At 43.6% G+C, this 17,151-nt stretch overlaps 1 protein-coding gene and 1 non-coding gene across 2 annotated transcripts; one reads left to right on the top strand and one right to left on the bottom strand.

Annotated features, from left to right (window-relative positions):
- On the top strand, positions 3,247–3,319 carry TRNAA-AGC. Its single transcript has one exon. It is a non-coding gene; the product is annotated as a tRNA-Ala (tRNA).
- On the bottom strand, positions 11,843–13,730 carry LOC8058050 (trithorax group protein osa). The gene has a single exon (XM_002464860.2). It carries the CDS (start codon positions 13,400–13,402, stop codon positions 12,428–12,430), a length of 975 nt encoding a protein of 324 aa, XP_002464905.1. The 5' UTR covers positions 13,403–13,730; the 3' UTR covers positions 11,843–12,427.

Raw genomic sequence — 17,151 nt, 5'->3', positions numbered from 1 at the left:
AAAAGTTATAAAACAAATTTTGTCCAGCTCCACATATGTAGATCCATACAGTAAACAAAAATATCACAAATTTTAATATATTTTTTCTGGAGATGCTTGCCTATGCTTTTTAGTGTAAAATTGATGAGTTGAAAATTTATAAATGCGTAGTAATTCATACCAAAATCTAAAAATTACAAAATAAATTTTGTTCAGCTGCACATATATAGATCCATACAGTAAATAAAAAATATCACAAATTTTAGTAAATTTTTTTTGCTGGAGATGTTTGCCTATACTTTTTAGTGTAAAATTGAAATTGTAGTTATCTGCTCCAATTATTATGAAAATTTTATAATAGGCTATTTAATGTGATGTTTGATTTGTGGTAAAAGTTTTAGCACCATTCCTGCATATCTCACTAATTTACTAATTAAGTATTCCTACTTTTCTTTGTCTAGAAATTTTCTAAGGTTCCCAATACAAAATCTCCTATACATATCAAAGCACATTAAAAATTGATAAATGCGTAGTAATTCATAAAAAAATCTAAAAGTTATAAAACAAATTTTGTCCAGCTCCACATATGTAGATCCATACAGTAAACAAAAATATCACAAATTTTAATATATTTTTTCTGGAGATGCTTGCCTATGCTTTTTAGTGTAAAATTGATGAGTTGAAAATTTATAAATGCGTAGTAATTCATACCAAAATCTAAAAATTACAAAATAAATTTTGTTCAGCTGCACATATATAGATCCATACAGTAAATAAAAAATATCACAAATTTTAGTAAATTTTTTTTGCTGGAGATGTTTGCCTATACTTTTTAGTGTAAAATTGAAATTGTAGTTATCTGCTCCAATTATTATGAAAATTTTATAATAGGCTATTTAATGTGATGTTTGATTTGTGGTAAAAGTTTTAGCACCATTCCTGCATATCTCACTAATTTACTAATTTACCTAAATTTATGCTTGAGGATGCTTCCACTACCTTTGCACGATGTGTTGTTATGTCATATGAACACTTCATAAGCCCATGTGTTTATAATCTATATACATTTAACTGATATATCATATTTTATAGAAATCCTAATCTAAATAAAAAAATAAAGCTAGCAACAAACTTCTCATGTTTTAACATAATACTAAGCTATATTAAACCGTAATATTAGAGTAAGATAATGTTTAACTAATTTTTATTTTTGTTATTAAATAAATATATCTCCGAGCTATATATTATTGTAAATATTAACTATCCAATATCAGAGATGTTATGGTTATCAATAAAATAAATTTTAGACTTTAAATTTTATAAAAAGATAAATATAAATAGATATGTAACATTCATTTGATGATTATATCCCGTTGCAACGCACGGGCATATTTGCTAGTATAATATTAGAAAGCGAAAATTTGTTCCTTAATATTTTAATGGCATTGTACTCTCTTCTCTCCCCTAGTCGTATGTCTCCACGCTCCGTAGCATAAAAATACTAGTCAGATTTTGTAAAACATATTAGAACAAATGACACAAGATGCAAATTTTGTTGAAACGCAAAGAGCATGTTTGCTTATGATATTAAGGGGGTGTTTAATTTAGGACTACTCTACTTTAGTTTTTGTAACTTCGCTTGACTAACTCTATCATCGAACAGCTTCACTATAGAGTTTGTGGAGTATGTAGTATTGTTTGGCACACCACCAAGTTCCAGCTTCACAAATGAGTTATTTCTTTGCAAGTGGTCTATTATGCCCTTGATTATGTTTGTTGTATGTTTCGATGTCTGCAGGCATAAATATAAGTGAATATTTATTGCCGAAAAATGAAATTCATTGTATGCATTTTCCGTACTCCCAGGAGTAATTACTCTCATCTTCAATAAACCACATTATGAGGAGTAAAAAGGAATTATCCTAAATTTAGAGATATACACATGAGAGTAACTACTACTAGGCTCCGTACTTGGCATCGGTCTTTCTCCTCATGCTTAGCGGGGCTCTTTATTTCATTAACGGAACATATTAGAACAAATGACACAAGATGCAAATTTTGTTGAAACGCAAAGAGCATGTTTGCTTATGATATTAAGGGGGTGTTTAATTTAGGACTACTCTACTTTAGTTTTTGTAACTTCGCTTGACTAACTCTATCATCGAACAGCTTCACTATAGAGTTTGTGGAGTATGTAGTATTGTTTGGCACACCACCAAGTTCCAGCTTCACAAATGAGTTATTTCTTTGCAAGTGGTCTATTATGCCCTTGATTATGTTTGTTGTATGTTTCGATGTCTGCAGGCATAAATATAAGTGAATATTTATTGCCGAAAAATGAAATTCATTGTATGCATTTTCCGTACTCCCAGGAGTAATTACTCTCATCTTCAATAAACCACATTATGAGGAGTAAAAAGGAATTATCCTAAATTTAGAGATATACACATGAGAGTAACTACTACTAGGCTCCGTACTTGGCATCGGTCTTTCTCCTCATGCTTAGCGGGGCTCTTTATTTCATTAACGGATTTTTAGGTTTTTAGAAGCAAAATTCGCCAAACTGTTGAAGATGAGATTTTTTTCCTCCCCAAATTGTTTTGAGAGTTGACAAACAACAAGATTTGGAAAATGAATTTTGGCAAACGGTTAAAGATACTCTAATACAAAACTCCAAAAATTGGAGTACCTATTCAGGTGCTCAAGAAAAACATGGAGTTAGCCTCTAACTCCACCTTTTTCTTGAGTTCTTACAGTTGAAAGTGTTTGGCATCACAAAGCTAGAGAGGACCTGTCAAAATTAACGCTAAGCAGTTCCAAATAACCCCTAATACATCGTTTGGTATGGCTCCACTTCACCTATGAAATTGTTTTTATGGCTTTAGCTCCATAAACAACTGCATCGATGGAGCTAAAATCATTTCGATAAATTGTTTGCTAAAAAAGCTCTACATATAGAGCTCATTTAAATATGATCTTACAAAACCCACGCAGGATTCCCATGTTGCACGTGTTAAGTGTTCAAATATGGTGACAAGTCTAATCTTAAAGCAATGCATAACACGATTATATTAATAAAAATCTATAAACCTGATGATCTAGATACAGTACTAAGTTTGACTTCCAGACAATAAATCTCCGATGCACGAGTCATACTTTTCTTTTCTTTTTTTTAAGTAAAACGAGTCATTTAGGTAACCCCTGATCACGCAATAAACTAATGGGTCTAACAAATTAGTAAAAGCTTTTCTTAAAAAAATCATGAAAGGGGATGTAGCTCAGATGGTAGAGCGCTCGCTTAGCATGCGAGAGGTACGGGGATCGATACCCCGCATCTCCATTATTTTTAAATTTTTTGGTTTTTTTCCTACCATTTTCTCACAATTCTTTTTGGTTTTTTCCTCCATTGTTTTTTCTTTTTGGTTTCCATTTTTTTCTTTTTGCTTTTTGTCCCCTAACATTTTCTCATAATTCTTTTTGTTTTTGCCCAATATTTTTTGTTTTTCTTTTTGGTTTTTTTCCTACCATTTCCTCACAAATTCGTTTGGGTTTTTTCCTACCATTTCTCACAAATTTACTCATGTCGCTTCAGGTACCATTATCTTTTTATTACGATTTTCTCACAATTTTTTTTTGTTTTTGGTTTTTTCCTACCATTTTCTCACAAATTTACTCATTGCGCTTTAGGTGCCATTAAATTTTTGTTTTTGTTTTCTTTTTCTTTTTCTTTTTTGGCTATGATTTTCTCACAAATTTACTCATGTCGCTTAGAATGGACAGGCTCAAAAGGGTGCATTTAGATGTAAGAAACATTTCTGATTCTCGCGTAATTTTTTAGAATCCTTGCCAAACATGTGCTAATATAAGATGTGAAACATTTTATATAAAATTACCTGTAAGATGTGCAAAGTTCAAGCTGCGGTCAAGGGCAAAGGTCTATAAGATTGCGTCAAAGAAACCTTAGTTGGCCATTGTAGGATATAAGAAAGGGCAGTCGCCACTCGGCAGAGTATCACAATTTGCTGAGAATGGGCCTTGTGGATTCGATTGATGGTCTTCGGTATACAAGGATGTCAATGGTTCCTGATCTTGATCACAAGCCGTTACCATCTACAAAGTTGATTGCGGCTGGACCATGACAAAAGCTCACAGATCAACAGACACTGGAACAGCAGCTAAACTGCTTTAGAGAGGAGGGGCTTATAACACCACAGGACTATATTTCGATGCTTGTATAGGGGTAAAAGACAAATGCCGTTTTTACTTCTTCAAAAGTGAGTGATGCCCAAGGATCCAGATCCACAAAGGACCTGGGTTCAGATACTGATGAATTGGATGAAAAAGAGTTAGGAAGTGAGGGGTTTCCCAAGGTTTGCTGAAATGCCATGATTATTGACGAACTCTGTAGTGTTCCCAAGGGGCATTTGACTCAGTGACTGGATGGTAGGTTGGTGTCTTGGTGACTGAAAACACGAAACCAACTGCTAGCTCGTTGCTGACTGCTTTGTGGTGGCCTAAGCAGAGGACTACTTGCTGTGTCAATGAGATGATAATTGTGCCACTGCTTCGTTCAAGTCTGTTCCTTAATGTTGAGTGCCATGGTGAATACTGTCAGTGGTGCTTAAACAAGAGGTTTGACACAGCATGGTATTTCAGGGAACTAGTTGGAGATCTTATGTTGGTGTCAAATTGTGTGCCACCTACAGGGTTAGCTCCTCATATATCAAGCCTGAATGTCTAATGAGACTTTACATCTTTGTTGACTGCTTCGTGGTGACCTAAGCAGATGGCTGTTTCCTGCTCAGTGAGATGGCAATTGTGCCACTGCATCGGTCAAGTTTGTTCCTTAATGCTGAGGGCGATGGTGAATACTGTCAGTGGTGCTCAAACATGAGCTTAAGTTGTGTGCTACAGGCAGGGCTAGCTCCTCATATATCAAGACTGATGTTTAGTGAGACTTTAAGCCTATTTAGGCATTTGAAAAATACAAAGAAAAAAAATCATTGTGTACACATTCTATCCAACATCCAGCTTCTGCAAATTATTATCTGTATAATCTTTTAGTCAAGATGAAAAATAGCCTGAAGTTTATTATGAGAGGTGTGTTCTGTGTTCAGAACCCCAACTGCTTATTCAATTTTTGAGTTGTTTCTGTTAGATTGATCTCAGGCCCAGCCCAACGGCTGGGGCCTTTTCCCTCTGGATCGCGCCCTGATCGGGGGCGCCCAACCGATCCATGGTTGGTGGGCCTCCGACGCGCTGCGCTATAAAAACAGGAGTGGGGGCCGCAGGCACACTAACCTAAGTTCTCTATCTCTGACCCAGCCCAACGGCTGGAGCCAGTTCCCCTTTGACCAAGCCCTGATCGGGGGCGCTCAACCACCCATTGGAGTGGTGGGCCCCTGGCGCGCTGCACTATAAGTATAGGAGTGGGGGCCGCAAGCACTGAGAGAGAGGAAGTTCGCCACAGCACGCCACTTGCCGCACTCGACTCAAACCCTAGAGTCATCCGATCCGGCCAGTGCAGCAGCGTCGGGAAGCGCCGCCACTACCTCAACACCGACGCCATAGACGCCATGACGGTCTAATCCTAATCCCCTAAACCTCTCTGTTTCTCTCCATGTGTAGTAGATCTAGTGCATACAAGTGCAGTTCTACTGCCTATGTTTATTTGCTATATTTGTTGTACTCGAATCCCGATCTATTCTACTGCTAGATGATCCTAAAAGTTTATCAGTTTGTGTCCAGCTGAAATGCTTTAGTCAACGGATAGGTCAACAGTAAGCTGTTTGTAATTTAACTATAATTTTGTTTGCTCAAGTCTCCTGTTTGCTGATAGAGTAGTAATTAGTAAATAATACTGTTCCAAGGTTACTTGTTACAAGCTACAAACATTTCAATTTGCTGAACATGGTTTATCAAAAAAAAAGAACATGTTTTATTAAAACAAACCATGTGGGTACAGTTTTTTTGGGGGGATGTAATACTTGCAGAATAGCTGTGAAGTTCATAATATCAGCTGCACATAATGGAGGCAGATTATGTTCTATTTTTCTAATTCATTTTCATAAATCGTGTATACTCTTATAAAGCAAAACCCCACTAACTATTTCTCTCAACATGCAAGTTATCCAACTAGGCAATGCACTATCACATACAATTAACATTCACTAAGCAAAACCTCACTAGCTATTCATCTCAACATGCAAGTTGTCTAACCAGACAATTCACTATCACATACAATTAAAATACACTTGCACATGCAATTATAATGTCCATGTCAGTAAAACATATAAGAATTCTATTGTCCACGTCATCATATTAGGCAATCCACTAATCTGCAATCCCGCAGCAACGCGCGGGGTAGTCTACTAGTTACCTGTCATGCATTGCTGTTGGTATCTAAGAGACTAAGACTAAGAAGAATTTCCAGTGTAACTGCAGATTTTACTATTTGAGCAGTCTTTCCAGTGTAGTTTCATGTTCTGTTCCTTTTACACATGCCTGTTATTCCATCAGTTTTCTGGGCAAACTTTGTGCTTGCGACCAGCATCGAACTGGCCCTTCTTTTAACTGCTGGACAAGCTAAAGAAATCAAATAGAATTGGAAGACAACATACATGATGTTGTATCGGCTAAATACAAATTGAATCTGCCTTTCCAATGCTTGCTTCTTATCAGAACATTGCTGAGGGTTATGCCAACGAATGATCTCACTGGTGTAATATTAGAATAGAAACAAACTGGCTTGTATAGTGAAGAACATGATCATCAATGTACAGTGATTTTTAGTGCTTATTGATATTAGTACATTTGTGAAGACCTGTTACAGTTGCTATTTGCTAACATCCATAGTGCAAAGGCAGTTTTACTTAAAAAAAGCAGTGACACTGAAGGACAAAATAATGTTCTCTTCCTATGGAATTCTGATAAAATCCTGAGCTGTACTTTTTTCATCTTCTGGGTTTTACTATCTTGGTTCTGTATAAAAATTGCTTGCAGTACTATTTTGACAATTTATATATGGTGGCACATACTCCATATCTTTAGTGCACATAGGTGTCTGACTGACAGTCACTCCAAGTTGTACAAGTCTATTGTCAAAAATCGTTTTGGGTCGCAAAAAAAATTCTAGTGTAACAATTTTCCCTTTTTTTTTTAGGTTATACGGTAAATGAGACTGGTGCCCGCTTGTTGTAGCTTGTCCTAACTCCTACTGTTTCAAGTTTATTTCTTGGTTCTTTTCTGTCATATTATCTTACTGCTTTTGAGTATGAGTCTGCCTAACATTGATGCTAACATCCACTTTCAGATCTCTAAATGGAAGTATGAATCTTGACATGAGAGTTGGGTCCCATGGAGCGCACTGAGGTATGCCAATCATTTATCTTTGCTAGTCTTATGTTGTGCCAATTGACATGGTGGTAGACATGAAGGCTCTCAACTCTCAACAGTTGTGATGATATTGTTTCCCACTATAGGTTGATGAGAGGCACTTGTGATCCGGAATTCCACAGTCTTCAGAGTTGTGCCATGCTGTACCCCTTTTGTGATTGTTTTAATTCAGTTTCTAGAGAATCTATTATAGGGACTGAAGCAGCAAACCAGGCTTCCTGATATAACACAACAACGCCAGCTGATTTTATGGACAACAAACTCTGAACAACAGAAGCTGAAACCCATGGGCTAATGCTCACGAGTTTGAGAGGGAATAAAAAAAATAGAAAAGCTTATCCTTGTAGTTTATTGTATATGATTTGAAGGGGAAAAAACATATAGTTTAGACAAATGGAGGTAGGCCCCAACAGATTGATTCTGTATAGACCACTGGGAATCAAATTTGGAAGCAAACAAATTAAAGGTTCTGTATTACCTTGACTATTCATGTCACCATTCCCAATAGAGCATTCTGCAGTTGGGCCATCTGATTGCATTGCATGATCCTTCTAGTGCTGTCACTCTCAGGGTCTCACAGGCTACCACTGCTGATAGATTGCTCCCCTGCAAGGTTTGGTATCTGACCAGCACCAACTACTAGCTAGGAAATCAGTCTTTTGGCCTGGCACTTTCGCGTGAGGAGCAAGGGTGTGGTTACTTATGTGGAAAGGCGGCAATCTGCCACTAATATTCCCTTTGACAAGACGCTCCCACCCATTGCTAGTTTCAGTATTTATTTATATATTATATATATAATAATAAATAATAACGTTGGTTTAGCCATGTATGTCGTATTTTCGTGGTTGGTGGAGGACTGGAGGGAAGCAAGTAGATGTCGGATAGAAGATGCCGCTGCATGGCCTGCTCAACTTTATTGTTTTTTTTTTCTAGCATGCCATCGAGCACCAACCACTACTCGTTGTTCTTGTTCACAACAGGATTCGTTCTGCTTGGTCGAAGTTTCTTTTGGACGCCTGAAAGCTGAGTGTTTTGGCTGTTGTTGCCCCACTGCACACTGCATATAGTTGACTTAGGACACTCACAATGCAGACTTTATGATAGAGTCTAAAGTTATTTATTACCTCGAACAATGTGGACTTAGAGTCTAAATAAGACTTGGAGTCTTATTTTTTCTAACTCTTTCTTCAATAAATATGCTGCTACATCAGCAAAATACCATAAATAATATGTAATTAATTGTCTTGGACTCTATGATAGAGTCTTGCATTGTGAGTGTCCTTATCCCTTACAGCACTAACATGGCTTTCAGTTCAGATGCTAGAATTCGATCCGGAGAAGATCACGATGACGACCGAGGGGAGGTGGTGACGCAGTGGGTAACCAGATTTTCTGTTGAACAAAGCACAATCTCAACTCGGATCATGACCATGGAGCACAAAATTTGAACAGTTTAGCCAGCGCTAGTAGCTCGTCGGAGGCAGGCTGACGAGGCAAAAAAGTGCACGCAGTGCTGCAGTCCCAGGACTAGAATACAAGTTTCATGCATGTTACGACGCCTTTTGTTTTGCCTGACCCTGACGCCTCCCTTCCTGCGGCTACAAATTAATACAATCGATCGCCATCAAACCACCGCGTGCTCGACGGGCTGCGCTGCATGCTAGTATGTCTCCGCCGTCGTCGTCCGGGGTCCGTCCGTCCCCATAAACTTTCCAGAAAGTCCAGTGCCGCGCTGCAAGTTTGTTTACATTTTTTTTGACGAATCTTGCAAGTTTGTTTGTTTACATTGGCGGTACGGTGTGTGTGCCTGCTGGCTGCTGTGTCTTGTGCGCAAGCGCGCGCGCGGTTGCTTTCGCCGACGTCGAAGAAGAGCTAGCTAGCTTTTGGCATGTTTGATCCGGCAAACCGGAGAAACAGAGGAGCCGAGGTGTGCGCCTGCCGGAGCGGGCAATTTGAATTGACCGGGTGTTGGTTGGTATTGCTATTGCTACCATACTACCATTACCATGCCGTGCATGCAACAAGCTCGAGTCGAGTCGTCTCACTCCCCAGCCTGAGGTTCTTGTGAATCGTGAGACGTGGGGGGCGATCCATATTCGGAGAGGTGACATCGTTCAGAGGATGGAAGAATCTAGTAGTAGTAGTAGTAGTATACTCCTCATCGACAGGCAGTGAACTGAACGAGAACGACGTGCAGTACTGTAAGGTCCAGGAACCTGATGCTGTGCGCTGAACCATGACCGGCTAGCTGATCCTGACGGCCTTGCATGCCCAGCGGGTCCGATCCGATCCGACGAGCGATCGAGCACCGTGGTATGTAGTGGAAGTGGAATGTTGCTGCTCTGCTCCTTTTCCCCGTGTTGGCCCCTTGAGTTGAGCTAGCAGTGTATGTAGCGGACCATTCATGATGCCGTCGCGTCGCCCGCGCCACGGTCGTCATGATACGCGCGCCAGGCGTGCGGCACTTTCCATCATCCCGTCTCGCATTCCCATGGCGCTGCTAAAATGCTTCCTAGGACTCCTAGCCGGCTATATGCCCCCAGAAGCAATTTTGCCCTTCTCCCTGTCCCGCGGTCCGCGGAGGCATCGAGCGCTTCGATGAATGCATGTTTTTTTTTTTTTTTGCCTGCCGTGCCTCCACCTTCTGCAGGCGTGCATCACTCTCAGTCTAGATTTGCCGTGGCTGCGAGCCATTATCATCAAAATCCCGATCTTTCTCTCTGCGTGAGCGTGGCGTGGAGGAGTGCTGCTAGCTTGCCCCTGCAGTGCGTGAGCCTGGGATGGTGGCGACGCTTTGTTTGAGCCATGCACGGCGCGATTCCGCAAATCTTGTGTCATGGATCTCTGTCTGCTCGACGGATCAGCAGGCCAACGGGTCGGTCGCCCGTCCAGAGCAGCGCCAATGCCAACGGTCGGTGCGGTAGCACCTGCGGCTCACGCTTGATGAGCGCGTACTGTGTCCGAGTGCCAACCATCATTTTACTAGGGGTGATTGCGGCTGCCTGAGAAACCGATCGCCTGCATTGTCAGCGGGCAACAGGCGACGACCGGGCCGACGCGGCTCAAGCAAGACGTGTGTCCGTCCGTGATGTCGCGCATGAGGCGAGCGAAGTCTCTCAGTCGCGTCCGGCCTTGTCGCCACACGGCAGGCGAACCCATGACGACATGACGCGGTTTCGTTAATAATCCCGCGTCGCGTCCGCGCCGCCGCTGGTATAGTATAGTGCATGCTTCCATCCTAGTCCTTGTTTGGTTCCAAAATATTTTGCAAAATCGACACGGTAGCTTTTTCGTTTGTATTTAACAAATATTGTCCAATCATGGACTAACTAGGCTCAAAAGATTCGTCTCGTCAATTTCGACCAAACTGTGCAATTAGTTTTTAATTTTGTCTATATTTAATACTTCATGCATGTGTCTAAAGATTCGATGTGACAGAGAATCTGAAAATTTTTGCAAAATTTTTTAGGAACTAAACAAGGCCCTACACGCACACTGCAGTCTGTACTCATATGTAACATCCGACGGCAGGAACATGCCTCTCAGAGTCGAAGGACCCTGCGCACAGTACTTCGGCCAGAACAGTTCTCGCCGGTCTAGAGGCCTCGTTTATAGTTTACCCAAAAAAAAATCAAGATTTCTCGTCACATCAATCTTGTGACACATATATTAAACACTAATTATAGACGAAAATAAAAACTAATTGCAATGCGACACATATATTAAGCACTAATTATAGACGAAAATAAAAACTAATTGCACAGTTTATCTGTAAATCGCGAGATGAATATTTTGAATCTATTTAGTCCATGATTGGACAATAATTACAAAATAAAAACGAAAATGCTACTATACCGAAGACAAAAAAAATTTCGAAACTAAACGGGCCTTGTTTAGTTCACTCCGAAATCCAAAAAGTTTTCAAGATTCCCCGTCACATCGAATCTTGCGGCACATGCATGAAGCATTAAATATAGACAAAAACAAAAACTAATTACACAGTTTGTCTGTAAATCACGAGACGAATCTTTTATTCCTAGTTAGTTCATAATTGGACAATATTTGTCAAATAAAAACGAAAATGCTACAGTAGCGAAATGCGAAATTTTTTTCGGAACTAAACAAGGCCCAAGACCTAAAATCCACACTTCCACAACCCATGTATACCGATGAATTCTCCTGTACACCTATCAATACATGTTTCGGTGACAGGTAGTGTCCCTCCCAACTGAGTTCACCCCAAAAACCAAAATCTTTTCAAGAGTTCTCGTCACATCGAATCTTGCGGCACATGCATGGAGCATTAAATATAGACGAAAATAAAAATTAATTACACAGTTTACCTGCAAATCACGAGATAAATTTTTTAAACCTATTTACTCTATAATTAGATAATGTTTGTCAAATAAAAACGAAAGTGCTACGGTTACAAAAACTTTTCAGTTTTCGCAACTAAACAAGACCTGTCTGAAGAAGAAACTGTTACTAGTACTACCATTGAAGGCGGAGCAGAAGTACAGTGCTGACGGAAGAGGAAGCATCCAACAAGTCCAACAGAGGGAGGCCAGCGACGCAACCTCCAGCAAACGCTGCCCGCGCAAACAAAACAAAACAAATCGCCCGATAAACCAGCTCGGCAGCGGACAAAATTGAAGTCGCCGGGGTCAGAGGTCAGCCGAGCTGATATCCCCAGGTCGCCGTGTTTGACATCTTCCTCCCAAACAAAATTTCAAAGCTCACACAACATTTCTTACACCTCTTGGAGGCGTGGAGCTAATCCACTGTCTTCGTCTAATGTGCTATTGGCTGGCTAGTAGGAGTGCAAACCAAAGCAGATCGTCCAAATCACCATTGAATTTCTTCCCAAGTTTGTTTTCACTCTCGTGGCGACTAGCTAGGCGCTACTGTGCTACTACTGTACTACTACTAACAAACATCATCATATCATCTTCGAGATTAACAAAAAGAAAACAAAAGAAAAGAAAAGAAAATGAAACAAAAAAGAGGAGCTTTGGCCGGCGCCGACGACGAGGACCGGCCGGCGAGCGCGGCATCATCGGAACCTACCCATATCAGCGAGCTTCCGGGAGGCGTTGCGCCCGAACGACGCGGCGCCTCCGGCGGACGCGTGGCGCCGGTGGCTGTCTCCTCCCATCGTGGAAGGGTCCGGTGGTTGGCACCGGCGCCGGCCGCCGGAGGAGCTGGGCCGGACGAGCGGGCTCAGGCACACGGCGAACCCCGAGATCCCGTCCCCGCTGGCGCCCGCGCCAGCGCCGCCGCCGCCGTGCCGGCGCCGGTGGTGGTGCTGCTGCTGTTGTCTGGCCGGCGAAGGCGAGGGGAACCACCAGCTGCTGCTGCTGCCTCCGGGTGACTCAGGCTCCTCGTCCAGCTGCGCCGGCGGCGGCGCCGGGAAGGACGCGGCCGCGGGTAAGTCGGAAGGTCTCCGCTTGCCGCGGCGGATGATCGCCGAGAGCCACGAGGTGGACCGCCGGGGAGGCTCCTTCGTCCTGCCTGCCTCTGCTTCCCGTCCGTGCCGCCTGCCGCCGCCGAAGATCGCTGACAGGAAGGACCGCCTCGGCGCGGCCTGCTTCCTCTTGCCGCCGCCGGTCTCCTCCCCGCCGGGCTCGTCGTTGCCGCGAAAGGCGGCCGCGGCCGGTCCGACCTGCGGCGTGCGGAAGAAGAGGAGGTTCGGCTGGTGCTGGTGGTACCCGGACGAGGAAGAGGAGGTCGCGTACGCGCAGGCGTCGGAGCGCCGGTGCTGCACGTACGGCGAGACGGAGCGCGGGAACGCCGCCCCGGCCCTTTCCTCGGCGTGGGCGTGCCCGTGCCCGTGCTGGTGCCGCCGCGCGGGAAGGTGCCCGTGCAGGGGCGCCGGGGGCGAGCCGCCGCAGCTGCTGCTCCCGCAGCCCCCGTCGCTGCTGGCGTCGGCGGCCTGGGCGCGCTCGGCGGCGAGCGCGAGGAGGCGGTCGCGGAGGCAGGGCGCGCACACGCCCACGGGGTTGGCGTAAGGGTGGAGCTTGCACCTCATCTCCCACCGCTCATCACGCCGGCCAGCCGCCGCAGCCGAGAGCGCGGAGCAGAGGCAGATCGCGAGGCGCGAGAGACAGGAGCGGCGCGGTTGGTTGGTTGGTTGGTTGGTTTGGTTGGGTTTGGATTTTGGCGTCGCCTTTGTAGCAGCGGCGTTCTAGTTGTACCGCGCTGTGCAGCAGCAGCACGGCAGGGATTTTCCTTGGCGCTGCCGCTGCGCTTGCGCCTGTGGGACTGTGCTGTGCGCTGTGGCCTGGAGGGAGTGGTTGGGCTGGGCGATGGAGCCGTAATAGCTGGGATTTTATTTTGGGGGAGAGAAGGACGGGGGTGGTGGGGCGCGTGTGGCCGGGACTCGGAACGAAACGGTGTGGTCGTGTGGAGGGAGGGTGCGCAGGCTACTCCGACGGTCTAGTTCAACTCCCGGGTTCATTTCTTTTACAATTGAAAAAGGATAAAACAAAATAAAACTCGAGTCTTCCTCTCAGAAAAAGTCTCTGCTCAAGAATGCCAGCTGATCTACGAATATTCGGCTCACTCTGCTGCTACTGCTACTGTTGATTTGTTGTAATAGAAGTATTACTTAGCAGAAAAGTAACTGCTGATAAGTTCAAGCAAACATGAAATGTATTTGTTGTGATTTATATAGAGACCATATATTGAGAATAAATTCACCAAGAAGTTGGGTATAAGTATTAATATAAAAATAAAAATATACAACCACAGATTAGCAATTGAGAAATTCCCACGCTGGCTGACAAGAATTGGCAATCACTTGGCAGATTCCACTTCAAAGTTCAAACAGTTACAGTCCATCGAGCGTAATTCACTGATCCAAAACAAGCTAGGGTACTCTAGGGAAAATTTACACTGTTTCACATGAATTTACTACGTCTAACAACAAAAGCAACCCTAAATATGTATAATGAATTGCATGCCGATTCTAACATTGCTAAACGGGAAACCGTTTAAACGGAGTTATTGCCGGCAGGAGTAGGACGTCCATATGCACGGGATTTATTGGCCCCGTTGTCACTGACGGACAAATTCAATACGTCGGGGACAGGACACAACACACATGCTTTGGTGAAGAGAAGGAATCAAGCGCGCCGGTTTTTATCATGTCCACCAGCTCCCCTTGCGAGGACGTCCTCCTTGCGTGTTTGTTTTGGGATCGGATTTATCTCCCTGCCCTGCAGGCTCAACAGGCAGTAGTAGGATATCGGTGGCTGGGGTCGATTGGGCTAGTCAAGTCAAATCAAACGTCAAAAACATGGTACGCACCGGCACATGCCATTAAACAGTGCCGGTACACTCGTACGGTTGTTTTGCTGGGAGAGCGTATGCCGTCTCTGCCTGATTTTTTCTTTTTTTTTTTTGAGGAAATCTCTGCCTGATTATTGCTCTGCATTTTCCAATTATGGTTGGTATATTCGTCGGAGTATGCATACTACTCCGTGAATAAATAGTAGTGCCAAGTGCTCGAGTGGGATGAACCGACAGGCTTGACAGGGAGAAGGTTCCATTACATTATCATTCCTGCGCGTATCCATCCCCATTTGGGTCCGTGTCCTGGGCCATGCGTACAGGAACAAACGCTTGTCCAGGTTTGACGGTAGACAACAACTGCAGCAGCAGCTGACAGGGAGGAGCAGTTGAATAGTGTTTTCCGAGGAGGAGCGGCAGGTGAGGTGACCGGGGAGACGCCGACAGAGCGCCCGCTCGCCCGCTCGCCCCTCCCCCCGCGCACACGACATGCGAACAACGACGCCCTCCCGTCCATCATCCGTCCGCCGACGAGGGATGATCATTGGGGGTGGAGACGGGAGAGGAGCGCGTGGGCGCTGCCCGTGCCTGGCATGTGGCGAGCAGCAGCGCGCCAGCGCCACGGGACGGGAACGGGATCCCACATGTGCAACCAACTCTAGTTTAAAGCCTTGGTCCGGGGGTGGCCAGCGGCAGAGAAATTATAAGCTCGACGAGGAAGGCCTGCACGAGGAGATTACTCGTTAGGTGATCCGGTCCGACCACTCACCAGGATGCCTAGACGTGCCTTATTAATCGACCAACCGCCACATGAGACAGTAGTATAGTGTGCTACTGCTAGGCTCCGTTTGGATCATCGATATATTTAGACCTATGTATAGACTATAGAGTACTAAATATAAATTATTTACGAAACTAAAAACACAGCTAAAAAATATTTTACGAGACAAATCTTTTAAATCTAATTAATCTATAATTAAACACTAATTAATAAATAAAACGATAATACTACAGCACCTAATAAACTTTAATACCCCAAACCAAACATGTAAAGTACCTAATGGCCAACAACTACCGGCCGGCCTATTCTTCGCCTTAAAAGAATACTACTATACTGCCCCAAAGATAACTACAGAATGTTCTAGTATTTACCCATCTACAGGAAAGTCCAAAGTGCGGCCCTGGATTTTGTTCAGGCATTAGCATCACGACCGTGACAGATAACATAAGCAATTAGTAGCAGGGGTACTTGCTACCACCATCATCAATATTGGTCGGAAAATTTTGAGCGGCTATTACGCACTGGTACTGTGGATTGGCAGCGATGCCAGTTTGGAACTGTACGAAATGTGGACAGCCGGAACAGCCAATGATCATATCCATGGTGACGGACGTGCTCTAAAAGCATGAAATCCAATTTGGGTGAGGTTTTTGAGCAATGAGAAGGGACGGATGTTGGCCTGATTAATGGGGGCACATTTATTCTGACTGGCAGGTCGTGGTGGCAACTACTTCACAGGAAACACTAGTAGATGACGTGTATGGCTCCTAATTACAATTTCGTGTTCTTAGGACGACCACCAATCCAGTCTGCTGAAGATGCAGGAACTCGTCAAAATCAGGACAGCACGTCATGCGTTTTCGCGTTTCTGTTCCAGCAGAAGACCTGTTCTATGCGGGGAACTCATGGAAGGGCGCACAGCGGACAAAACGTCCTCTAGAAAGCGTGAATTCATGGCCAGCAGGCGAGGAGATTTCCCGGACGATCCAAAAGGGCCAGATCAACGGAGGGCGCAACTGACCGGAAAAGAACGCACGGACTGATTTGTATGCCTGCTCAAAGAATGCGAGGGCAAAAGCATCGCGAAATTGACCGAGGCTTTATGCGGAACTTGACTGACCTGATCCCTATTTCGGATGGTTCTGCACTGCACGCGTCATTCATCCCGGATGTGGAAATGTCAGGCCGAGAATGTTCAGACGCAATACCAGTATTGTTTATCCAACGGCCCTCATCAATTCGTCTATGGCCGTGCTTAGTTCGTAAAGGAAAAAAAAAATTCGACACGGTAGCACTTTCGTTTATTTATTATAATTATTGTCTAATCATGGACTAACTAGGCTCAAAAAATCGTCTCGTAAATTTCGACTAAACTGTACAATTAGTTTTTATTTCCGTTTATATTTAATACTCCATGCATACATCTAAAGATTCGATATGATAGAGAATCTTGAAAAATTTTAGGTTTTGGGGTGAAAGTAAACAAGGCCTATGTTAGGGTGGACCATCCCAAATAACTTCCCTGATTCAATTGCATGGTAATGCTCGCAGCCAACAATGTGGATTTATTCTACAGTGGGATTGACTAGTGGCAAGTTGCATAAGGCCCTGTTTAGATTGAAGATGAAAAATTTTTGAGTGTCACATCAGATGTGTCGGAAGGATGTCGGGAGGGGTTTTTAGAAACTAATAAAAAAACAAATTAC

The sequence above is a fragment of the Sorghum bicolor genome, chromosome 1 (genome assembly GCF_000003195.3).
Source record: "Sorghum bicolor cultivar BTx623 chromosome 1, Sorghum_bicolor_NCBIv3, whole genome shotgun sequence".
NCBI classification, from domain to species: Eukaryota; Viridiplantae; Streptophyta; class Magnoliopsida; order Poales; family Poaceae; genus Sorghum; species Sorghum bicolor.
This window is presented reverse-complemented; position numbering and strand designations above follow the sequence as displayed.

Bases quoted from the DNA above. Each gene is read 5' to 3' on its own strand.
- LOC8058050 (XM_002464860.2), bottom strand. From the start codon at position 13,402: ATGAGGTGCAAGCTCCACCCTTACGCCAACCCCGTGGGCGTGTGCGCG.